The following is a 26677-nucleotide window of genomic DNA, read 5'->3' as shown; positions in this document are numbered from 1 at the left end:
AATCCTTTTTTTCAATTAAATACTGTTCACGTTTGATTTTTTTTAAATTGCTCAACTGTGATAAATTAATAAATGTAAATGTTACTTAATTACCAAATCATCTTATTAGAATAATTTCTGAAGTATCACGTGACACTGAAGGCTAGAGTAATGATGCTGAAAACTAAGCATTGCATCACAGGCATAAATTACATTTTAAAATATATTCAAATAGAATAGTTATTTTTAATTGCAATAATATTTCACAATATTACTGTCAGCAAATAGACACAGGACATAGAGGTAAGTGCAATACAATCAACAGGTTTATTGAGTAGTAGCAGAGGGGAATGAGATGAACAGAATGCCCAGGTAAGCAGGCGGGGAATGGGAATGTCTCTAGGGGCCAGACGAAGGATCCTGGGTGGCCCGGGACGTAAGGCATTATTTACTTGCACTAGTAATGCTCCGTGACACTTTTGTTGGTCTCTATAATGCTGGTTGCAGTTCCTGTGCTAACTGTAATATGTTGTGCGGCAGTCTGTAATTACTTATAAGTGTTTTGTCATCAAAATATAACACATCTTTAGGGTCCTCCAAAAGACTTTCTACCATTAAACATCTTCGTTCTTCATTTTCAACTATTAATAAATGTAATACCATTGTTGAACAGCACAGTTGTAAGCGTTTTTTTTCCGTTAGCTTTCAAATATTTTTGAAGTTAGGACAGCTGTGGGGTTGTCCTAAAGTTAAGACAGTTTTTAGGTTTTTTTGTCAAGTCAGATGTTTTCTGTAATACCCCTTTCCTATCTGTAGTTAAGATAAGATAACGCACTTAGGAAATGCTGTTTTGTAATAGCTTTTGTCCTAAATGTGGTCCTAACTGACATTACCATGGTTACCAAACAGATAAGATTAGATTTTAAAGTTAGGACCTTTCTGTAATACACCCCCTGGTGAGCATAAATTACTTGTATCAAAACCGTTAAAAAGAAACCCTCCAACCCCAAACTTTTGAATAGTAGTGTAAACTAACATGATCACAAAAATTATAGACATGGACTTAAAGCCACAAAATTTTGATGTCCTCTTATTTGAGGTTTTTATTTCTTATATGAAGCCTGTAAGATGTCTTCTCGCAAGCCTGTTAAAGAAAGACTAACCAAAAAACAGAAAGACCAAAAGATTGGCAGTGAAAAAGCACTGTCACTCTCATACACAAGACAGAAGAGGCTAGATAGACAACAAAAAGGAAAAAAACATTCAAAAGCCCTTCAACAGCAACACTGTTTTTGTCATTTTTGCACAGGAAACTCTTAAAAAAAAAAAAAAAAAAAAAAAGTGGTCGGACTCGTAATCGAAAGGTTGCGGGTTCGAGTCCCCGGCCAGCAGGAATTGTAGGTGGGGGGAGTGAATGTACAGCGCTCTCTCCACCCTCAATACCACGACTGAGGTGCCCTTGAGCAAGGCACCGAACCCCCAATTGCTCCCCGGGCGCTGCAACATGGCTGCCCACTGCTCCGGGTGTGTGTTCACGGTGTGTGTGTATGTGTGTGTGTGCATTTGTTCACTACTCACTGCTGTGTGTGTGCACTTGGATGGGTTAAACGCAGAGCACCAATTTCGAGTATGGAAATACTTGACAATACGTCACGACTTTACGACTTTACTCTATAGTCAAGAAATGGCATGCTGACTCTGTGGTGGTTTAAATACAGCCAATGAGTTTTATTAGTGTTGGTGCTCTCTAAAGCTCTTTATTATTTGACAGGAAAGCTGAATTTTGCATTTCTTGTAGCCGCTTGTTTTATTCGTATCAAATATTTTGCTCACTCAGAAATACCAGACCCACTGTGTTAAGCAGCCAAGAGTTTATCAGGATCAAAGTGAGAGTTCTTGACTGGGTAAGACAGTCACACAATCTAAATCCAACTGAGCTGCTTTTCACATAAAGCACCAAAGCCCCAGTGAAACAGCAGGACTGTGGCAGAGCAGAGAAAATAGCCAGTATACACTTAATTTCTTGATCTGAGTCACGTACTTCAGGGAAAGATGCAGATTAGGCACATTAGGTTGATTAAGGTTCACTGTTATTGGCAGTCATGGCCTAATGTGTGTGTATCCCTCAGGAGCACAGCGAGGGCGAAAGAGCAGAAGAGCCCGGAGTGGCCCTCAGATCAAAGTCATAGAATCGAACGAAGGTAAGGGGCGTGGACCGACCCGCAGCGTTGCAGATGACCTGCATAAGAACACCTGCTGGAAAGGCCTTTGAGGCCACCATACCTCGGTTAAAGTTCTTGACCCCCATAGGCGAGGGGAGACCAGAAGATTCATAAGCAAGAGAAATAGCATCCACAATCCACTGACTAAGGGTCTGCTTAGAAACAGGCAGACCCCGCTTGGGCACATACAATTAAGCTTCCTCTGGTCGGGCTCCCCAAAGGGAGGAGGACTGAAGGCCTGCAGCACGACAGGCCGTGGTATAGAAGAGGGGACCTTAGGAACATAACCCGCTCGAGGGTAGAGGAATGATTTGGCCAAACCGGGCGCAAAGATGAGATAAGAAGGGGCCACTGACAGGGCCTGCAAATCCCAAACTCTCTTAAGAGAAGATATCGCCAAAAGGTAAGGAAGTCTCAATAGTGAGAAGGCAATCAGAATTCTCTTCAATAGGCTCGGTGACGATAGTGCCCCCCCGCCTGTGAGAGGAGATCTCTCCTGACAGAAATCTCCATGGAGAGCCGTCGAGGAGAGAAATCCCAGAAATCCCGGGAGCAGAGCGATCGGGGGAAAAGCGTACAGACGAAGCCTCGGCCAGGTCTGTACCATAGCGTCCAGTCCAGAGGAGCTGGAGGAAGTAGAGAGAATCAGAGGGGCATAGCGCTGACTCAAGAGTCGCAAAGCCCAAAACTTTCTAACTCGATATAATTGAGTATGCAGATGCCCTGGAGTCGCAAGGGAGCCAGAGCAGCATCCACACACTTCAAAAAAGTGCGGGGTGAGAGTGCAAGGCCGAAAGGAAGGACCCGATATTGGTAAGCTTTGCCCCCAAAAGCAAACCTCAGGAACTTCCTGTAAGAGGGAAGGATGGAGACGTGGAAGTATGCGTCCTATGGATCTATCGTGACAAACCAGTCCTCGGACTTGGTCTGAGACATGACCTGATTGAATGTAAGCACCCTGAACTTCAGTCGCATGACTAAGCAATTCAACTGACGCAGATCTAAAAAGGGCATGCAAGCCTCCATCCTTCTTTGGAACAATGAAGTACCGGCTGTAGAACCCGGACTCTCTTTCGTGAGGAGGGACCACCTTGATGGCCTCCTTCCTCAAGAGAGTGCCTACTTCCTGTTCCATGATCAGAGCCTGCTCGGGGCCCACGTGGGAATCACCCCGTTGAAAGGCGGCGGCGGAGCGCCGAACTGAATACAATAGCCTTTCTCTACAGTACGTAGGACCCACTGAGATACATTTGGCAGTAGTTTGGCATTTTTTCTCTTTCTTTGGCAGAAGCGGGGCCGGCACCGCAAGGAACGCTAGTGAAAGCTCACTCTTCAAAGAGAGCCTTCCGAGAGCAAGCATACGCAAAGACAAGTGCTCACAAAACGGGCAGTTTTTTTGATTCTGCGTGCTCTGCTCTCAAGCAGACCACACACGGACTGTGTGTATCCCCAGCAGTGATATAACGTTTGCAGGGAGGAACATACAGCCTGTAATGCGATCTGCTCTCGCCCAAGTGCTTGCACATATTGTGGAGCTTATTTCAAGAGATTGTGCTTAGGACAAACAACACTAAATAAGACTCACAACACAGATCGACAGACACACACACAGAGTAGCGGTTGCTGAATGACAAAAAGCAAACTCCGGCTCCGCTGCATGTGCTTTTATGCTTCCCAGTCAGTGACGTCACCCGCCTATGACGTCTCGCCCATCCATTGGACAGATTACACATATATTCAGAGCGCGGTCACGCTGAAGGCATTCCCCTAGCGCTTTCAACGCAGCTCGATTTTTAACCTATTTTAACACAAACAAAATCAGTTATTTCTCATTTCTTTATAACCCTTACCCATTAAAATTTGAAAAAGATTAAAACTGAAAATTGTTTCATTTTTAAATGTTCTTTTGCATTGCACACTAAACAGAGCTATTACAGCTGTGAAATCATGTGACTAAGTCTCTGTTGGTGTTAAGTAGTAAGTCATGGTTACACAAATGGGACACAAATTACACCGTGTCCTGAGAATAACCCACCTTTGCCTCCCTCACATGCTGTTCATCCCACTGTCACATATTTTAATAGGCTTTTCGCTTTACAGCTGATTGCCGTGGATGAGTTACACTCAAAAAAATAGCACTTTGGTTGAACATGATTTAATCGTGGACAGTGGTTCCACGTGATTACACCACATTATCTTAACAACAATGGATGATGTTAAACCAGCTTGAAATATTTGTGTTCATTTAACATGAACAGATGACATTCACTAAACATGATTTAAATACTTATTAACTTGAATTAATGGTTTTTATTGAACTTCAATTAATCATGTTATCTTAAATTTAATCCTTGATGTTAAGCCGATATGTTTACATCACTTCTAATGAATCCCATTTAGTCAAGTTACTACTATGTTATAAAATAATGAATATCACCCATTTTTCCCCATAATTCAATGATGACTACGGAGGCAGCAAATATGTAATAAATTATTTTTACTAGGGAACAGCTTAAGCAGGTGTCACACTTTCAAAAACATTTCAAACACTTATAACACATTAAGCCTGAATTTGACAATTTATATACATTTACATTTATTCATTTAGCTGACGCTTTTATCCAAAGCGACTTACAATTGCTATATATGTCAGAGGTCGCACGCCTCTGGAGCAACTAGGGGTTAAGTGTCTTGCTCAGGGACACATTGGTGTCTCACAGTGGATTCGAACCCGGGTCTCTCACACCAAAGGCATGCGTCTTATCCACTGCGCCATCACCACCCCTTATAAAATACCACCCCTTATATATATAAAAGTGTACAGAAATGTTTTCCTTTACAATGCAAAATGAAACAAACAGGTTTACATTCCTACATGTACAACAACCCATTAATAATTTTTTTTTTTAAAAATAGCCAAATTCCAAAATGTGCCTGGATCATTTTTGTAAAGGAAAAGCAAACACAATGTGTGCTATGTGGAACATCTTTGAAAACTATTTAAAATACATTGTCATTCAAACGTCTTTCCTTGAAGAACAGTCAGAAGCCATTAAAACCGTCATTGAAAAAAAAGTTTAAAAGGACAAGTTTGACAACAACAACAAAAAAATTAAATAGTCACCATTAACTAACCCATGAGTCATTGAAACCCTTGATGGTTTTCCTTGACCTTCTTTGGGTGAGTTAAGGACAAATGTAATTTTTAAGGAAACTATTCCTCTTCACATATGCCTTGATGTTTAAAAAAAAATCAAATCAATAAAAGGCATTAAAAATGTGTGAACATGAAACATGAACATGTTTTGACTATTTGACACAAAAAACAGTTTCAAGGTAAAGATCAGTCTGTTCATCAGTCCTTTAATGAGGTGTAAAAAGCTTGGTCTTGAGGGCTTGAACTTTGGTGGAGAGTTTGTGTCCATCATGCTCCAGGAACACTTTTTGCAGGAGTTCAAAGGTGTATCGAAACTCCTTCGGATAACTAAGATTTAGGGCATAAATAAGCCCAAAATCAGCAATGCAACACCATTAGCTGCATTACCAAGCCCTTCTAGTGCTGTAACTCCTTCAAGAACTACTCCAACATCCGCAGGTTCATCACCAACTTCACATCCTTCACATCTGATGACAAAAACGCCCATCACCATTTCTTTGAGTGCAGCTTCAGCGTTGGAAAAATCTACATCCTATAAACAGAAACAAAGTACATTAATACTAATGTACTATAAAATGTATTGTTATACACAAAATATTGTCAGAATATTCAGGCAATAATACCATGTACTCCTTGATGAGATTGTCAGGATCCTCATTTAGGTAGACAAACAGGGCTTTGAGGACACACTCCCTCTTAACATTAATGCAGGCACACTAGGGAAAATAAAGAAAATTAGCAACATGTACCAATCAACTAATACATTTTCAAGTCACACAAATCATAAGTGAGAAACAAATGATTAATTTATCTAGAAAAACAATTTTCGCAGTTATCATACCTGTGTAAGTGGCACAAGAAGTTTCCTTATCCTTTGTCCCTGAGCTCCACCTCTCTTGGCAAATATCCTCAGAAGACTTGGAGTGTGTTCATCCAGCTTTGAGAAGAATTTTGAAATTAAGGCAACAGTTATACCCGTGCAAATTCAGCACAAACCTAAAACACAAAGAGAAAAACACCAAAACTTTAATGTATGCCCAAAAAAGCTAGCTAGCCTATGTGTTCTAACTTGCTTATATGGTGTAATTATTTTATTTGACTTATTGGCATTTTAATACATTTAATTTTATGTAAAATCCCACTTAAAGACATTAAGGTGAATTACCTCATTTATTGCTCATAAAGTCAGCAATAAGTGGAGATTCTTTGACAACCTCTTGTCTTCTCAATGCAAATGAAAGGTCCATTAATCTTCTCACAGTTTGCTCGTTGTTCTTCTTCTTACCCTCAGAAAGAAGGGAACACTATCTGGTGCCCCCACCAGACCCAGAGATTAGCTGAACAGATTCAAAAATGGTCAAATTCATGGTTTTCTCTATGGGAGTTGTAAAATGAGACCATTTAAAAAAAACACTGTAACGTTACTGTACTGGTTACAGTCAGTATTTCTATTAGTTTATACAACTTTAAAATGTGTGTGGTTCTGAAAGACACTAATAACAAATATGAATAACTATAAAAATGATTCGCCATACATCCATACCATTCTAGCAACCAAAGGCGCAAATACCCATTATTGATATTATTATTAACAATATTCAGTAACCAATAATAATTGTCATTAATGCTTTCAAAACGCACTGAACCATCAACCACACAACACAACATTGTTATAATATCCTTGATCGATGCCATGAAAATGAACAGAGTGCAAAGATAGATGATTAAACTAACAAACATGTGCAAACTTAGACACATAACTTACCTTTTCGTTTGATGTTTAATTCTGTTAATGGCGCGGTGATCTCTTTCAGGCATAAAATCGTGGATTCTGTCATAAATTCATCCGTATCAGTCGACATAATAAAACCGTTGGCAAAATTGTTTCTAATAACACTGATGCAAATGGATAGATGAGTTAAGTTAACAGTAAGTTAACAGTTACCTGTTCGTGTGCTGTTTAATACAGTTTATGGCGCGGCCATCTCATTTAGGCTTACAATCGTGCATTCTGTCATAATAACACATTAACTTAGTATCAACCGACATCATAAAACAGTTTGATAATATTGTTTCTAATAACAGTGATGGAAATGGATGAACACGTACCTGTTTGTTTTAAGCTTATATTCCAGTTAATGGTGTGGCGATCTATTTCAGATATGCGCATGCGCAGCATTAACGCATTTTATGAATGTTGCCGCCAGGATATGCAAATTGCGTCACAACAAATTTCCGCTTCCTTTAGGTTGAGAATGTCGTTTGTTTTCAGGCTGTTTTGACATTCAGTCCGGCTGACTTTATAAAAACACACATTTTATATGTGCGATTGACTTTTACTAAACATTATTTGTATCAGTCTGATTTATTATCTAGATTTCTTCTTCTTTTTCTTCTTCTATGGATTTACTGGCGGGTCGCATACCAACTTTTTCGGTGCATACCGCCACCTCCTGTGCTGAATGTGCTGAGTGTGAAGTGATAGGTGTATATTGTAATGTCACAATGTAATGTGTATATTATATTGTAATATTGAATATTGTAATATTCTTAATGAATTGTATGTAATACAAATGTATAGTTATGTATTTCTCTTCTAGTTTCTTCTCTCAAAATAAAATTTTTAAAATTAATAAGTATGAATAATTTTGTGCTTTATTTTTCAAAACTTAGAAAGTAGACATTAAACCAAATAAATATGAACAACAGTAAAGGCCTTTTTTTTTTTTTTATATAAATTTTTCATTTATGTTGCTTTGCACTAAATGTGCACAATAAATGTTGATTATTAAACTCCACATAAGCTTTATTTTGTCACTAGACATACTAATAGGCTAGTGTGTGCTTCATTCGACACAAACCAAATACCATTTAAATGGATATAATGCATTGTCTTTCAGGTAACAGCAATTTAAGACAAATAACAAACCTAAAAACACCAATAACCATTTAATTGCACTTCTATAATTATAATCAAGCTATAAATTAATAAACAAAAATATTTAAAATAAAGAATAAATATTATGTAAGTCATTATATATTTTTTTTTAATTCAGTCATAACAGTTTGACTGAGCTAAGTGATTGAAACATGTACTTTTAAAATGAAAACTTTATGTTAAACCAACGAGTGACAGTTTTAAGTCAGTTTAACATGACACAATCATGTTGAAATGAAAAATAGCCAAAATGGCATTAATTCAACATGAATTGTTCAGGTAAAGTGAACAAAACTGAAAAATCATTTTTTTGAGTGTAGAAGCATCTGACTGTGATCCAGAGCAGTGAGAGTGCATTCTGTTGTTTCTGGCTTCACGATTGATCATGCTCTTTCTAGCCATGTTAACTCCAGACCTCAACCTATAGCTTTTGCTTTTAGCTTTTCAGGATTTGCTCTGGCCTCTCAGATAAGTGGATCAAGCCGTAAGCTGCTTTGCTGTGTGTGTGTATGGGTGTGTGTGTGTGTGTGCTGTTTACACACTCAGCAGTTTGTCCAAATTCTGCAACCAAAATCATGTGACATCAGTTAATAGAATGAAATGTGCACACAGCGGGAACTGAATGTTACAAGGTGGTCTTTGTGTGTGTGTAGAGGTAAAATATTCTGTGAGTTTGTTGAAAATCATTGTCTAGCACATAGAAGCCTAGTTTGCTTTAATTGTCCTTTTCTGTTTCTGTTTCATTCTGTTTCACACAGCAAACGGGCAAAGCACACACAGGGAATGTAACACAGTGAGTGAATGTATTGTAAATGAGCCTTTCTCAGCTGGTTTTGCTTCAGGACTCAGATTTTAAATTGGATTTTACATCACAATTACATTGAAATTTAAACAAAAAAGTCCTTCAAATCATACAGTGAAACCTGACATATGAAATAGTATTGTTTTTTAATGGATCAGTTGATTGAGCTTAATTTAAAAAGGTTTTTGTTGTGCATTGTATTTGATCAGGCTTCTATGGCTCATATGTTATAGTGAGAATATAGAGATCATACTCGAAGGAAAAACACCTCAATTTTATTATGTAGCCCAAACTTAGCAAAAATATGCAGTTGCTGAAATGTATGTTCTGAAAAGTAAATTGAAATTATGTAATGTAAATCAATGAGATATTTGTAACAGAAGAGTACTTGCATATACAGTAAATATAATTGTTACTGTAAATAACCCCAAATAAAATGTCTTAGTAAAATTATATTCAAATGCTTAATGATCAAAGCTCTGTAGTTTTTATTGTAGTGGCCAAACAGATAATGCAGTGCAATACAGTGGTGATTGAGAGATGTAGAAATAAACATTCCTCAAAAGCCTGATGTGTCATATTTGATACTTATCTTTTTAACATGATTTAAAAAAAAAAAAAAAAAAAACAGTGTAAGGACAATCAAGTAAACCTAAGTTGTTCATCTTGAAATATTACTAACAATATAAAATGTATTCTTATTTTGACTTTATAAAAAGCAATAAAGATTTCATAGTAATAGATACACGAACCATGACTTGAAGGGGCCTTTTTTTAGAATTATACTAAAAATATTTTTACTTGCTAAAAAAATATAAACTATCAACCTGAGTAGATTGTCTACAACAGGTTTTTTTTACCAAGGTTTTGATCATGTTGATAATTTAAATTCCTTAGAAATATGCGTATCAAATTTCATACAGTAGGCTTTTGATGAAATTATAGAAATATTTATTTCTGCTAATGCTTTAAGTTATACGGTACAGTGTTTCAGAATTATTCAAAACAGTATCTCATATTCCTGAACTGTTCTTAAAAGGGATCATTGGATGCAAAATTCACTTTACAAGTTGTTTGAACATAAATGTGTGTTGGAAGTGTGTGTACACATCCATCCTATAATGATAAAAATACACCCAGTGTTTTTTTTAAATCTGTGTTTTAAAATCCCCTTTCTCAAATCAGGCTGATCTGAGATTCCTGTCAGAATGACGTAGTTCTGTACAGACCCCTCCCACGAGAGTTGATTGACACTAGCGTTTTACCTTAGACCTGCCCTGAGTGAGCTGAGAGCTGTCCGCCATTGTGTCAGGTCCAGTGCAGGGGAAGACAAGATGTCTCCGAATAAGTGATTGAAGTGTTTTGTTGTTGGATGTAATAATGAATATAGCAGTCGTCATTTCCTCCCGATATCTGAGCCGCTGAAGAGGCAGACTCTGAGGATTAACGTTACTTTTGCTTTGAAGTGAATGCGCCGATCCCCGATCTACATAAATGCATCTATGTTCGCACTAATCATTCTTGATCCAGCATCTACAGAAGAAGTGAGTGTAAGGGTTTTTATTAATATTTGCAAATTGCCTTTCCTATGGTCTGCTCTTCACTCCACGGAAGAGAGGGGCGGAGTCAGCAGAGCTCACTAGCATTTAAAGCAACATGGACTAGATTAGCGTGCTGAAAACAGAGCTGATTTTTACAGGGTAAAGAAGGTGTTTTTTACACTACCATTGAGAAATTTTAACCAAAGTATGTTATAGACTTTTCATTAAGACCCTAAAGAATCATATCAACTTGTGTAAAATGGGCATCCGATGACCACTTTAAAGGAACCAATTCATTAGAGTTGTTTGCTTTGGGAATCAATCTTCACTGGTTGCATGTGTGATTTTTGATTCACTAAAAAAGTATTGTCTGAAAGAGAAGTTTGTTTATGTGCTGTAAAATGAAAACAGCCACAGAGTTAAATATCTATCATGTGATTGTAAGAATCAAAATTGGTTTCTGGAATTTTTTCATTGTCTTGGAAGCCATTCATGAACCTTGTAACTTGTCATTGCAAGTAACCTTTAATGTAATCTGGGTCATATTTACTTTTACCTTTACTTTGGTCATGGTCATACAACTTGTCCAAACAAGTTGCATGTTATTACTTGCATTTGACATTGTTTTTTTCCCCTGTTCCTGTTGGAACAGGCCTGTGACCCCTTTTAGGGTCGTAACCGACCCCTTGAATCCTATAGTCTAAGCTGTCATCATTGCATGTTTGTGCATGTGGAAGTAAGACAGATCAAGTCTTGCTCACTGTCTGTCTCTCGACTCACAGAGCCATGATGTGACGTTTCCTGTCCTCTCCTTTAATTAAAAGTCTCTCCTTGATTTTGACATCACAAAAGTCATCTTTAATAAACCTCTGCTCTGTCCTGAGACTCCAAAAGGAGGGGCGGCAGAGAATATTCTTCTTTAAGAGGGTAACTAAAAGCATTTTGGGTGTAGAAAGCTACTAGAGTAAACAGAGCTTACAGAAGATTAGCTGCTGTTTGATGCTAGTGGAAGTGCCCTAGTTCCTCTGTTGAGTTTGTGTCTATCAAAAGAGCCACGGAGCCTCTTTTCTCCTCAGCAGATGGAGACACGTGTTCTAATTGCAGCAGAAGTGGGCTAGATCTTTCAGAGTGAACTCCGAAAGTAACAAGAGTGAATAGGTCCTGCAGAGTACTTCTATGTGATCTTTTTAAACAAAAGAGCAAAATGAGCACTCTAGTGGGATGAGGTCACATTAAAGTTATATATTTTATGTGTTGATTCTGTAACTCACAGACATTTAGAGTAATAATAAACGTTCTTGATTGGCATCTGGTTCTGTGAAAAACCTTAACCTTCCATAAAACCTTCCATTGCACAAAAGGTTCTTTATAGTGGAAAAGTTTCTTAAAATTTTTATAATGTTCTTTGCACTAAGAAAAAATGGTTATTTTAAAGAAATGCTTTGAAACACGCAGCTTTATTCTATGTGTTGACATCATTTAAACTGAAACAGGAAGACAAGGAGGGACATATCAAGTAGCCACGCCCCTTTTTAAAATAGCCAATAGCGTTCGTTTATATCACAGCTTGGGCTAAAGCCGTTCAGAGCCATTGAGCTCCGTAAAGCCACATTTGACAGGGTATGACAGCCACAATCTCATCCTATTGCTATAAAATATATCATTCTGTGTAGAATTCAAATAGGTCCTATATATTTTGTGGTCTGCGCCAACTTGCGCATGTGATCTGCTCCGTGCTATTGTGTGTGTGCTGTGGTCAGCTGTCAGTCTCGTTCTGTCTTGTGTCTTGTTCTCCATGCCCTTATTTGGTCCTTCCTGTTCCTGTCTTCGCAATTAGTTCATTAGTCTCCGTCTGTGTTTAATTACTCCTCACCTGTTTCTGTTTTTCCTCGTTTGATTTCCTAGTGTTCTTAAGCCCTGTGTCTCCCTGTCTCCCATGTCCGGTATTGTTTGTCTTTACCCATGTGCTTAATGTACTCCTGTGATCGCGGCAATAAAAGGAAGGTTTTGATTGTGCTCCTCGACTCCTCGCTCCCTGAGATTATGACAGAATACCGGACCCAACAGCAGTAAGCAGCGTCACTCCTTCCATTTTGTTTTCGTTTAATAAAGTTTTTTGTTTTCCCCCTTTTCTCCCATGGCATGGAAGCCGCCACCCGTTTCGCCACCCTAGCCCGTGAGGATCTCCCGTTCTATGAATATGCCGGAGAGTTCGCGGTCAACGCAAGCCCGCCGCCGTCCGCGGCCAACGCAAGATCGCCGCCATCTGCGGCTCTCCCAAGCTCGCTGTCTGCGGGAACGCAGTGCCTCCGTCCTTGGCTCTCCCAAGCCCGCCATCTGCGGGGAACGCAATGCCTCCGTCCTCGGCTCTCCCAAGCCCGCCGTCTGCAGGGAATTCTATGCCACCATCTGCGGCTCTCCCAAGCCCGCCGTCGGCGGGGAGCGCAACACCGCCGTCCGCGGCTCTCCCAAGCCCGCAATCCACGGGGAATTCTACGCCGCCGTCCATGGCTCTCCCAAGCCCGCCGTCTGCGGTGAGCGCAACGCCGCCGTCCGCAGCTCTCCCAAGCCCGCTATCTACGGGGAATTCTACGCCGCCGTCCACGGCTCTCCCAAGCCCGCCGTCCGCGGGGAAAGCAACGTGTTCTGTCTTGTGTCTTGTTCTCCATGCCCTTATTTGGTCCTTCCTGTTCCTGTCTTCGTAATTAGTTAATTAGTCTCCTTCTGTGTTTAATTACTCCTCACCTCTTTCTGTTCTTCCTCGTTTGATTTCCTAGTGTTCTTAAGACCTGTGTCTCCCTGCCTCCCATATCCTGTATTGTTTGTCTTTACCCCCGTGCTCAATGTACTCCTGTGATTGCTTCAATAAAAGGAAGGTTTTGATTTTGCTCCTCGACTCCTCGCTCCTTGCTCGAAACAATACGATCACTTTAATGTTGTGTGTAATGTGTAACAAATTCTGTAGCTCCACATGAGTGGGTACATTTACATATTTTTATTTCCTTGAAGCTATTTTCCAAAGCAACTTACAGTACATTCAAGGTATATATTTTGTCAGTATTTGTCAGTTTCCACCTAGCAGGCAGTGCAGTGAAGCTTCATGAACAATGTGGTTTACTGAAATAGACTAGCAGGATACAGAATTTCACTGTCTGCCCAAACGGCTGTGACGGATTCTGCATCTGCAACGTCTCTGCTTTTTCATTAATGTTGATGACATTTGCCTTTACTTGGGAAATAGATAGCAAGGTTGTAACCTGTTGGGTTTTATCATGATAGATTACCATACGCAGTTCCATTCAGAGCTCAAAATTCTTTACTGAAGCTTACTATAATTTTAGGCCAGCGTATCGATGCTATTAGAGTTAAAATATTCTGAGTTGAAATCAAAGTCGTTCTGTCTGACTTTACAAAAATTGCTTTTGTATTGAATGAATTCACTGTTGACTCAAATATTCACACCCCTAGTTGATCAGGATAAAAGCCTGAGGTAATCAATATTTATTGGGAAGAAAATCTCCTGCTTCTCACCTGCCAACTGGTGCTAGTTGCGTAAGAGGAGTTAGGCAACATGCGGTAAAGGGGGAACCTTATCTGCTGTGTGTGTATCCTCTGGCATCTCTTGCCCTCATGACTCAGTGTGTAAGGTGATTCGCTTCAGACACTTACAGCTAATTGATGTGTGGGTGACATCTCTCTGTGTGTGTGTGTGTGTGTGTGTGAGGCTGGTGTGTCATGGTCTCATTGAAAGATGACTGCTACTGTACCAAGGTGGTGTAACATTCAGAATTGCTCTCTTTCAGTTCCTGAGTCTGAATGTGAATTTAGCTGACACCCACAGAGGATGTTGAACCGGAATGACAGGAAGAGGAATTTACTGAATTGCAATTAAAAGAAACTGAATGTAGTCACAAATATTTGATTAGTTCTACAGTTCTCTGCAAGTTGTGTGCAATTTTGACTATTTATGCATATTGATTTGATATTTAGAATGAGGTGCAATTCTGTACTATACTTAAATACTGCAAAATAAATTTACAGTCCAGTGCGTGTGTGTCTATATATATATATATATATATATATATATATGTGTGTGTGTGTGTGTGTGTTTGTGTGTGTGTGTGTCTGTGTGTGTTTATGTATGTATGTATTTACGTATTCATAACTATAGCCTATAAAGACTATGGAATTTTCTAACATACATATAGCAAATAGATTCACTATTTATTTATTCATGCCAAGAATTCTGGATCTAATCATATACAAATATGAATGGACTACAGAATTTTCTGTTTATTAATATTTACATTTAGCCATGCAGCAGAGGCTTTTATCCAAAGTTACCTAAACATGAGGAAATGCATTATTAAATGTCTTTGAATTTCATTTCATTTTATATCCACATCTTTATTTCTGCATTCTTTTTGTTCAAATTCAGGAATTGGATTGGAATTCAAAAGTGTTTTTAGTTCAGTTCTGAATGGCACACAACCCTGTACTGTGCTCCTCTTTCTGGCTGTCTTTCTTCTCATGTGGCTTTCCTTCTCTTCTTTTCTTTTCTCTCTGCTGCTGACACTAATGCCCCTCAGACTGGCACTATGAGGGTAAGACTGCTTTCTTTTCTCTACCACATCATGAGAGGCTTCTCACTTCTCTTTCTATGACTCCATTTATTCACTCAGTAAAATCATTTAACACTGCTATATTCATCATGTAGATGTAATCTCATGTGAATAAGATACTGTATGAATGATGTATTGTGATGAAGGTGACGGCAGATCTGAGTCTGACTGTATTTCTCTCTTTCTGTTTCTGACACAGAGTGTAAGTTGTCACGGTCGGGTCCACCTGCCACAATCGTCACCATTGATGAGGAAAGTCCAAATGGTAAGTAACTGACTTTCTCTCCTCATGATGAATCTGAAGCATGCTGCTTCCTGTGAGCAGTCTGCTCTGTTATTGATCGAAGTTTGGCAGGTGACTTTGTATAACGTTCATTTAATTTTCTGTGGTTTTGAGATAGAAATGTCATTGTCATATGAAATTAAGTGAAAATGTACATTACTGAAAAAAGTCTCTTATTTAAGGCTGCATTTGTTTGACCACAAATACAGTAAAAAAATAAAAATATTGTGAAATATTATTACAATTTAAAACAACTGTTTTCCATTTTAATATATTTTAAAATGTAATTTATTCCTGTGATGACACATTATCAGTTTTCAGCGTCACATGATCCATCGGAAGTAATTCTAATATGCTGATTTGAAAATAAATCATTCAAGTTGTTTATTTTGTTTAAAAATCTTATAAATGTATGAGGTGGCAAGAGGGGCCTTTTACCCCACACATGGGGTAAAAGGCACACGGTATTGATACAAATACTTCAGCTAAAATAAAGTTTTATTTAGTTAATACTTGTTCAAACAATCACTTTAGCAAAGTTTGTACTATTTTCTGCTTATTTTGAAAAATTAAAGAATTAATTTTTGTTCAATAAATATAGTCATTAAAATATGTTAATATAAAAATATATTTTAAAATACAGAAACAAAATCATTTTAATAAGTAAAGCTTCTGAAAATATTGAATGAGATCCAATAATAATTGAATATATAGATTTACAGTAGTAATAACAAATGATATTTTATTATATGATGATTAATATCATGTTTTATATATGATGGTTTCATTCTAAACAAGGTGATTATCTCTAATATGGACACCCAACAAAATATATGATATTTACCATCTGAATCTAACCATGTCATATCAACAAATGGAAAAGTCAGCCATCTATTAAAGGGTAACTAAACCCCTGGTCAGAGCCTAACCCACTGACAATATTTGAAAAATGATGGAAAAGTGGGAAGAGCCCAGTGGAGACAGAGGGGAGGAACCGAGGGCGGGGCTGAGCGGGGGGAGTGCACCTGAGACCCGCAGTGACGGATTGATTGACAGCTGTCAGACTCGCAAAGATGGAGAGTGACTGGAGTGACGCCAGTAGCTTTGCAATGCCGACGATGCTAGCGAAGCCGCAGCGCAAGAGAGAATGGGGCCAGTGTCTGAGTGGTGAAACATTAGCATTATGGCTAATTTAGGCTAATGCTCATAACAAATGCTAACGAATTTTCAAATATTTCAAACCCATGCATTTAGGTTAATTTTGGTATGATTTAGTGTTAATAATTAAGCAAAAAACTGAGATTTCAAGTCTCCCTCTACAGTTACGAATTATTCTGTCTCAACAGGGGCACCTGTGGGCACAGCAGCTCACTGTCCCTGGTAGAGAATGTCTGTTGTAGGGAGATACCCAAGGTATAGCTATGAAATATGACAAGACAAGAGTGTTAAGTCCAGTTAATTTAATAAGTACTATACACAATGTGGGAAGTCGTGGCCTAATGGTTATAGAGAGTCGGACTCGTAATCCAAAGGTTGCGGGTTCGAGTCTCAGGCCGGCAGGGATTGTAGGTGGGGGGAGTGAATGTCCAGCGCTCTCTCCACCCTCAATACCACAACTGAGGTGCCCTTGAGCAAGGCACCGAACCCCCAACTGCTCCCCGGGCGCCGCAGCCTAAATGGCTGCCCACTGCTCTGGGTGTGTGTTCACGGTGTGTGTGTGTTCACTGCTGTGTGTGTGCATGTTGGATGGGTTAAATGCAGAGCACGAATTCCCGAGTATGGGTCACCATACTTGGCTGAATGTCACTTCGCTTCGCACAAAACACACAACCCCCACATACCAAATAATAAATAAATCATCCTAACAAAGTTGTAATAAACATTCTCATATTGTAGGTAGTACACAGGTGTGACCAGATTGGTGGAGTGGGCACAGAAACAATGTCCTTCTGAAAAAAAAAATTTTTTAAAAATTAAAAAAAAAAAAATATATATATATATATACACACACACACACACACACCTATTTCTTAGATTATACATAATTTTAATGACAATAACATAAGAGATAATCACACACCTCATGTGTTAATTCTTAAAGAACCGTGGCCTGTGTCTGCTCACTGCCTCCTCCTTGTCGGGCCGAATAAACTGAACTGGAGTACTCGCAGTGAGCACAGTGCTGTTTGACACGGAGAAGTGTCCCAATGGTTGTTTGTGAAACAACACAACTCCGGGTGCAGACAGGGCATCATCTAAAAAGCTCCAGCAGTTTATCTTCATAAACAATGTACTTAGTCAATTTGTGGGGTAATACTTAATTGGAGACGCTGTGTAAAAATTAAAAAAGTAAACAATTAAATAAAAGCATAAATAATCATAATTTGGTTATGTAATGTGTATGTGTCAGAATTAAATAACTTCATGACAAACAATCAAAAGTATTTAAAAACAATTAGTAGCTAAATTTGAACAGTCAAATATAACTGAAAAACCTAACGGGACTAAACGCATTACCTTGTACAGTTCATGGTGGTCTCACTTCCATATTTATGGTAGCTGGAGTCATCAGTGGACACCTCAAATCGTTTCCTCTTCAATGGTGTAGAGGTTGCCCCGGGACACTCTGTGAAAAGCTCCATCAGTGTGCCTGTGTCACACGACACACTCCTGTTACGCATTCTGGCCTGGGTGGCTGCGCAAATTAATAATAGATTTGTTATTAATAAGCAGCGAAAGTACAAAACAAAATTATTTCATTCTGACTATATGAGACATACAAAAGCTTCCTAGTATTCAAAATCACCTTTGCTTCTCCTGATGGGCTTCACGATAGCCTGCACACCTGCAGATCTGGAGCTGACTGGTTCAGTCTGGCACCTAATTTCTCTGGTCATCTTAGGCTAAAAAAAAAATTGTGTTAATTAACTTTAGCTTAATAGGAAGAAACATAAATTGTGATTAAAAATATATGCTCACTCACCTGAAGACGCCACAGGGGTGGTGGAGTCGAGTTTGGCACTGCGTCGCTTTTCAGCACGAGCTGTTTGGAGAAGCCCATTTCCACCTCTATTGCGCTGGAGAAGCAATCCCGCGTAAAATGCAGGTTACACACTCCATCTCTAGGCTGGAACTCAAGGTCTTCCAGGCCAAGTGCATGCAACCACTGGCGCCTAATTTTCAAATCTGCTGGAAAGCTATGCAGTCCAGCAGTGCAGTTGCAACCAGCAACACTACACCTACGTACCATCCTAACCACTGTACTAAATACAGATAAAGTTAATGCTAAAAATCTATGCTAACTTAATGCTATCCTGATACAATACTATGCTAATAACTATGCTTCTAACAATACTACACTAACAACTGTATGCTAATTAACTAACTAGGCTACACAAAATAATCTTAATAACTATATAAATGGCTATGCTAACTAGATGCTTATATACACTATCCTGTTCATTATCAATACTCGCAATTCCAACTCCTGACTCGCTACAGTTGTTTTGACGGAACAAGATGCTTTTATACCAGGGGCTGAGCCTATGCGTGGTGAGCTCGTGCAGGGGCGTGGTTAGTAAGTGCCATCATACGTCACAGGGGTATGCAACGTCCAATAGGAAAATTCAACTGCAGTAGCCACTGTTCAACCTGAAGAGGGCAGCACTCAGACGTATTTACACCATATATTGTAGAATTAAAACACTTTAGAACCAAATGTCAAAAGATTTACTCGAATCAATGCACAGCACTAATAAAGACAAAGTCTTACAGATCATTAACTCAAAAAAGTTGTTTTAGGGTTTAGTTACCCTTTAATTATCATGTTAATTACTGTTCGCCTTTAACCCAAACAGCAGGGGCGCTTTTTACCCCAAATACCATACTTTTACATATACTTTTGTTACTTAAAAACTGCTTTAATTATCTTTTTTTTTTTTTTTTTTTTTTTTTTTTTTTTAATATAATTTTTTATTTTTTATTAATTAATTAATTAAATTTTATATACCCTTTTATTTAACCATACTATGACCGACAAGACCAGGGGACAGAGAAAACAAGAGAGAGAAAAAAAATAAAAAAAATAATAATAATAATAATAATAATAATAATAATAAAAAAATAATAATTATAATTATAATGATAATAATAAAAATAATAATAATAATAAAAAAAAAAAAAAAATTGTGGATAAAGTCAACAGAGAAGGGGGGGAGAGAGAGAGAGGAAAAAAAAAGAGAATGGGGGATAGAGAGAGAGAGGAAAAAAACAAAACAAAAAAGAAAACAGACAATTTGCTTCGATACCTGCTGACAAAAAGAGAAAACAACAGAAGACACAACAGAAGACACAACATCAGAGAAACTGCAGCAACAACCAACATCTGTATGAATCACAATAAATTCTAAATGTTAAATGTTATTGAGCAACACGCATAACTAATATTACAAAATAAGTTTTGAAGCAACAGCAGATCAGAACAATGTGTGTCTGTGAGCACCCGTTCTTACACCAATGTGAATGCTTGAGTGTACACCTGTGTGTGTGAGCGCGCTTGTGTTCATAAGGTTCCTCCATGTAAATGTTTAATAGTGTGTGTGTGGGGAACAACAGCCCCATCCCGCAAGGCATGAAGCAGGCATGGAAGAGACCCAGGCCCCAAACATCCGGAGGCCCCCCAGGGCACGGGACCCCCAGGGGAACCACCGCAGGGACAACTGCGGCCCCCACCCAGAAAAGGGCAGAGGAGAGCCCGAAGGTGGGACATCCGACAGCCACAGTGTAGACACCCCAGGGTGCCGTGGCGGCAAGCCCGCAGGCTCCGCCGGCAGCCGACCACACCAGGGCAGACCGAGCCCTGGGCCCGGAGATCCAAGGGCCCCCCACCCCCCAACCGGGGCCCAGCAAGGCCAGTAGGGCCAGGCCCCGCCAAGCGACCGCCGAGAGTGGGCCAGCGCTCACCCGAGCATCCTGCCCCGGCGCGAGAAACCACCAATGCACCGGCGGCATCCTCCACCGGCAGGGCATGGTGGTGGGGTGGGGGTCGACTGAGATGATGAGTGAGGTGGAGTCTAAGGCCCGACCTGACACATAGACGTAGACGAACAAGCACACATATACACAAGCATACGTTCCCACCCTCATGCACGCAACGAATATTCTCACCCTCGCCCCACATGTAGACACACAAAAATGGACATGGTACCCACACTCACACTCCCTATATGCACTCTATACTCCTAGATCCAGGCACCACCACCCCCAGAGGGGTAATCAGCGCCCGATCCCGGAGCTGAACCCCCTTCGCTCTGGCGTGGGGACAGGAAGACCACCCCGGTCCCCGCAGCAGCAGAGAAGACCACCAGCCCAGACCCCGACCGGGCGGCCAGCTCATCCTCGCAGCCCCCGGCCCCGGACAGAGAACAGAGAACAGGGGTGTGAGATAAAAAAAAAAAAAAAAAAAAAAAAAAAAAAAAAAGAGACCCCATGCTTCACCTCACCCGCTCAAATGTAGTGTTGGTGTGTGTTGTTCTAAGGTGCTTTAAAACAGGGGTGCTTTAAAACAGGGGAGGGGCACCCTCCACAAGCTTGTGTCAGCTCGTCCCCTCCCTAGAGCCCTCAATGTCTATGTGCAACTTAAAATTGAGAAGTGGGCACTGGCACCAGAGGGAAGGCTGAATGAACAGACCGCCCTCCGGATGCCATTCAGTGTGCCCACCCCCAAGGCCCTATATGTATGTGTCATGTGACAGTAAGTAATGAGAATGTCTAAGCTGTAATGTGTGATTGAGATGCAGGTGGCCACGAGGAGACAGAGGAGTACCACCTCCCCCGCATCCCAGCGACACACCCGCACCTCAAAACCCTACCTATGTGTTGGTGTGATGGAGCGGGAGAAGTGAAGCCTTAGGGATGGGGAGGAAAGCATCAGAGGGGGCAAAATACCCCCCCCTTCGGAGCCAGCTCCCCCGCTGACCCCCATAGGCACCCCCGTTACCCCAAATCTGCCCAGGGCGGGGGGCCCAGGCCCATCCAGACCAGGGCCCATGGCAGCCCGGGGCGGCCCACCAGACCCCACAGCAGAGGAAAAACTACCCCACCCCATCACTCATTCAACTCCCAGACTACATAAGACAATAAGACACCCAGGTTAGGCCCGTTTTCCCTGCCTCTATTGGATCCCCCCCGCGGAGGCACCGATGCATCGAAGACCCCCACACCAGGGCCGGGCCCAAGCGCATGCACCAACCCATGCTCCCGGCGGCACACCAACCAGGACCCAAGCCCCCCAGGCCCAGCCGTAATTATGCTTTAATTATCTTAAACAAAACTGAAAATCATACAGAAGACCTTTGTCTCAAAATATATGCATTAATTTTAGCGATTCTAATTTGCTACTTAAATCTACAACATTTAAAAAAAACATAAAATATTAGATCAAGAAAGCACAGAATCGGCTTTGCACTGCTGCGCGCGATCGCATCAAAGATAACAAATCTGCACGTGCATCTTGAAAAGTGAATGTTTTGGAAAGTGCTACACCACGTTTTTGTACAATCTAGTGGTTTAGTTGAAAGTAATGTCAAAGGCGCCTTTTACCCCAGGGTGGGTTAATGGGTGGTGATGGCGCAGTGGATAAGACACATGCCTTTGGTGTGAGAGACCCGGGTTCGAATCCACTGTGAGACACCAATGTGTCCCTGAGCAAGACACTTAACCCCCTAGTTGCTCCAGAGGCGTGCGACCTCTGACATATATAGCAATTGTAAGTCGCTTTGGATAAAAGCGTCAGCTAAATGAATAAATGTAAATGTGCCTTTAGCCCCGTGGTACCCTATATTTTTTGTGTGTAAAATCATATAAGTTACATACAAAAAATTAATCGTAATCGTGCTTGCTGTCATTCCAGATGTGAATGATACCCAAAATCCTTCAGCATATAGAGGAGAGCTGTGCTTGTGCTATTACTTTTCAAATGGATTTTTGACTGAGAAATCATAAAACGTAAGAAAAAAAAAAGAACGTCCAAAATCCCAAACCCTTCACTAGTGATTATCCTGAGCTGTGACGTCAAACGCAGCAGACAGGTAACATTATAAGTCTATTTCACGCTTTTAAGAGCTTTCCAAAAAAGAAATGGGTACTGGTTGGTTAAACATCTGCTTTGAATTATTTGCAATTTAAATGTCGCTTGCAAAAAAATGTATTTTGTCAGAATACACAGCTACTTTTGAATGGCCTTCAATAGAGAAAGATGATTTTGAATGGTGAAGTTACAACATCTACCAGCAGTGGCTACCTATGCTAACTTGCTCAATTGATAAAAAGGTTAGTATAATTGATGTAATGTGACTTAAAAGTGAATTTTCAGATGTTCAATTCAGGCTCAAACTACCCTGGTGTCATTCTGCAAGCTCGACAGACAGTTACCTGTTGCTTTCTTAACTGAAAACGTGTGTGTGTGTTTGTGTGCTCTTGCCGGAGCCACAGATGGTGTTTTTGTGTTGGAGGCACGCTGGGGCCGTTTATCACATACAGTATCTGCATGCAGGCGATGCTACACCGCGTCATGCGTTTATAAAGGAGACACTCGCCACTGTAGTGCTCAACCGAGCGTTTGACAACACTGTCTGTTTGTTGATGTGACAGGTGTACTCCGTGCGAGTTTACTGTCTGTTTCCTCCTTCCATCCTTTGTTCTCTTCATTTCCCTTCCCTCTGCCTATTCTGTGGGTCATAGAGTTTGTTCAGCATCCATGTGTTGACTCAGGAAAGTGCATCGAGGCAGAGGCCTGCTGGGAAATGTAGTTGAAGTAACAGGGAGCAGTTAAATGGATATTTTGCTCAGCCTGTTTATGTGTTTAAATAATTAGTTTGTTTTTAGTTTCTCGCTCTAGCAGACTGTGATGAGGCAAAACAGCCAAAGGGACCCTCTGGGCCGCTTAAGCAAAACAGGAACAAGTGTATCACTGTGTTGAGGCAGTGATTCAAAAAGCAAAAGAGACAGACACATTTACCTGCATATTATTCAGGTGATGGTAATTCTGTTTCAGTGAATATTTTATTGCAGGCCTCCTCCAGTTTGACTAAAAAGAGATGTTTGCATCAGCTCAGATGCCTGGCAGTATTTCATTATGCACAAAGGCTCAACAGTAAGGATTCAGTGCAGTTTTCTTCTTGCCCTGCCAATGTTTTCACTGGTTCCAACACATTTTTTTAATTAATTAATTTATTATTTTTTATGTATGTTTTATTGTTTTACTTTAAAATACATTTTATGTATATTATTTAATATTTATTATTATTTATTTAATCAAAAGTCTTGGATCAGGATGTATTTATTTTTTATGCAGTTACTTTATTAAGCAAATATACATTCAATTGATCTAAAGTGACAGTAAGACATTTACATTGTTACAAAAAAAAAATCTGTTTCATATAAATGCTGTTGTTTTTACTTTCTATTTATCAAAGAATCATGGGTTCCAAGAACACATTAAGCACAACAAATGTTTTCAATATAATAAGAATTTATTTTTTAGGACCAAATTAACATACCATCATAGGAATAAATTACATTTTAAAATATATTATATATATATTAAAAGCGTCAGCTAAATGAATAAAAATATTAAAATAGGAAACAGATTTCTACAATTGCAATCATTTTACACGCACAGGATTTTTTCACAATATTCTTTTTTTGTTTTGTTTACAATATTACTCATTTAATTTACTGATTTAATTAAATTATTTTATTGTATAACATAAATAACAAATAATTGGTAACAAATAGATATATACTGTATATAGGTGGTAACAAAGAAAGCAATAATAGCTGGATATTATACCAGTATTATTAAGGAAGTCATTTTTAACCTATTCATATTGATGTTACCAAGGCTATTACAAGTCATAGCAATTTTGATAAAACCTTGTGTTTCGTAGTCAATACACTTTTACCTAGCTGGCAATCTGACAAGCAGAATTCACAACCAAATGTCAAATCCTTGTTGTTTTATGTTTAATCCTTATTGTTATGTCCTGTAGAGGTATTTTTAGACTGAAATTACATCCAATTAATGTTGTACATGGCATAAAAGTTTTTTTGAAGTGCTTGTTTTGATACATGCTAAATTTAATCTCCATATTTATAAAGATTTGATGATGTGTGGTAGAAGAGAAGAAGCCAGAGAGTTCATGCTTAGACTGTAGCTTAAAGACCCAGATATACTCAAAACAAAGATCTTTCTTGGTCTTCTTTTATAGATAGAATAAATTTCAAACCTTTGCAGCTGAATATCTCATTCACCACCAACACTGCTAATAGCGGTGTTCAGTTGAATATGGAAATATTCCTCTCAATAACAAAGTAAACACACAACAAAATGGCAGTGGTGAGAAAGCATCAGTTAAATAGTTTCCACAAGAAATTTACATTTTGTCATCATTTACTCACCCTAATGTCATTCCAAACCTGTATGAGTTTCTTTCTTATGCTGATCATAAAAGAAGATATTTTGAAGAATACTGGTAATCGAACAGTTGATGGTCCATACTATTTCTTTCCCTACTATGGAAGAAGAAACAACTCTCAAATATTTAGATTTTAGACTGCAGTCTAAACAACTAGTTGTGAATTTTAGACATTTATGATTCTGCATTTAAAAAAAGCAGCAACAAACAGGCCTATTGCATTTGATTTGAACATGGTGTTGTGGTTTGAGTAAATATTGGTAAAACGATGCAGTAGTGTTGATTTCTTGTTTCTTGTTTTGGTTGTTTTGGCTTGTTTCGGAAAGAAGATGGAGCTGCTAGTTAAAGACTGACTATATGGGTGAGGGAGACAGAAAGAAATTGCTTGTGGGAGGAAAAAGGAAAAGAGTCAGTATGAGATTATATAAACACTTGACATTTTGGATCAATTCGAATGCACTGATCAGTCTGTGTTCTTCTGTATATGAGAGATACTTAAATAGATCCCGAATCTACATTACTCTTCATTAAAGGCCTCTGTATGTTTGGACTGATATCAGAGCACAATCGCTGTGGTAATACATTTGGCCTGAGCTTCTGGGTGTACTTTGATCCCAGCATCATAGACGTTATATCTGGTCATCAAAAGCCTATTTTAAATATATCTCAAGGCATCTGAAATATTAGAGCCCATGTGACCCCAGGGTCCTTCAGCTCTGTGTGGCAAGGATTTCAGTTCGGGCTCAGCTCAGAATTGCTTTACTGGTCGATTTAAGTTTAGATCAGGGTTTTACTATTATCAGTGCAAAAGCATAAATAATTTCCCTTTTGCTGGGAAAACACTTATATAAACTATATGTATATAAAGCACGTATATAAACTACAGTATGTATAACAGATGACTTGAGATAGTCAGCAACCACATAGCAACACAATACAAATCATTTAAAAAATCTACAAATCTGGTCATTCTGTACAGTCATGTACAGGTCTCAATAATTGGATAAAATATTATTTTTTATAATAATATAATATAATATAATAATAATTTTTACGTTATCTTTCAGAAGTTTGCTGCACCCCCAATGAGAAGCATTTTTATAGAAGATGCGGCAGTGTTGGGTTGGTAGTGTTTGTAGGGATATTGGGAAATAGTGATGGCACATTGTCTTTGGAGGCACTTGTTTGGATCAGAGTTTTGAGCACTATGGGACTACATCAAAGCCACGTTCACATATGAAACCTGTTACAGTGCCATACAATCAACTTTTTTGAGTAAAGAAACCACACATGCTATTTACACAAAGTGTATTGCTACTCACAGACTTGAACCGAAAGGTGAAAACTCTCTAGAAATTACATTTTATCAGCTGTGTCACAATTGTTATTTTGAAAGAATATTGAGGCATTATTAAATATGAAATATGTTTAGTACAAGGGGAAAGCACAATGCCCACATGTGCACAATGTGCAGTGGAGAATGATTGCTGTGAAATTATTGCATCTCCATGATTACAAATTTGCTCTCATATAACATTAATATATAACTTTTCTGGCAAGCGATATTTTGTGAGATGTCAGATGGCTTTCCTGTAGCTCAAATAGTAGAGCATGGCACTAGCAACGCCAAGGTCATGGGTTCAATTCCCAGGGAAAG

The 26677-nt window shown here is 39.2% G+C and overlaps 1 protein-coding gene across 1 annotated transcript in view; it reads left to right on the top strand.

Moving 5' to 3' along the window:
* Positions 1–26677, top strand: part of pcdh15a (protocadherin-related 15a) — a 233974-nt gene that overhangs the window by 38090 nt on the left and 169207 nt on the right. Inside the window, exon 3 of the mRNA XM_079437451.1 lies at positions 15461–15526. Coding sequence (XP_079293577.1) covers positions 15461–15526 — 66 coding nt within the window. The remainder of the gene's footprint in view (positions 1–15460; positions 15527–26677) is intronic.

Source organism: Barbus barbus (genome assembly GCF_936440315.1).
Source record: "Barbus barbus genome assembly, chromosome: 16".
Taxonomy (NCBI): Eukaryota; Metazoa; Chordata; class Actinopteri; order Cypriniformes; family Cyprinidae; genus Barbus; species Barbus barbus.
The sequence above is the reverse complement of the archived record's forward strand: the minus strand, read 5'-3'. Positions and strand labels throughout refer to the sequence as shown.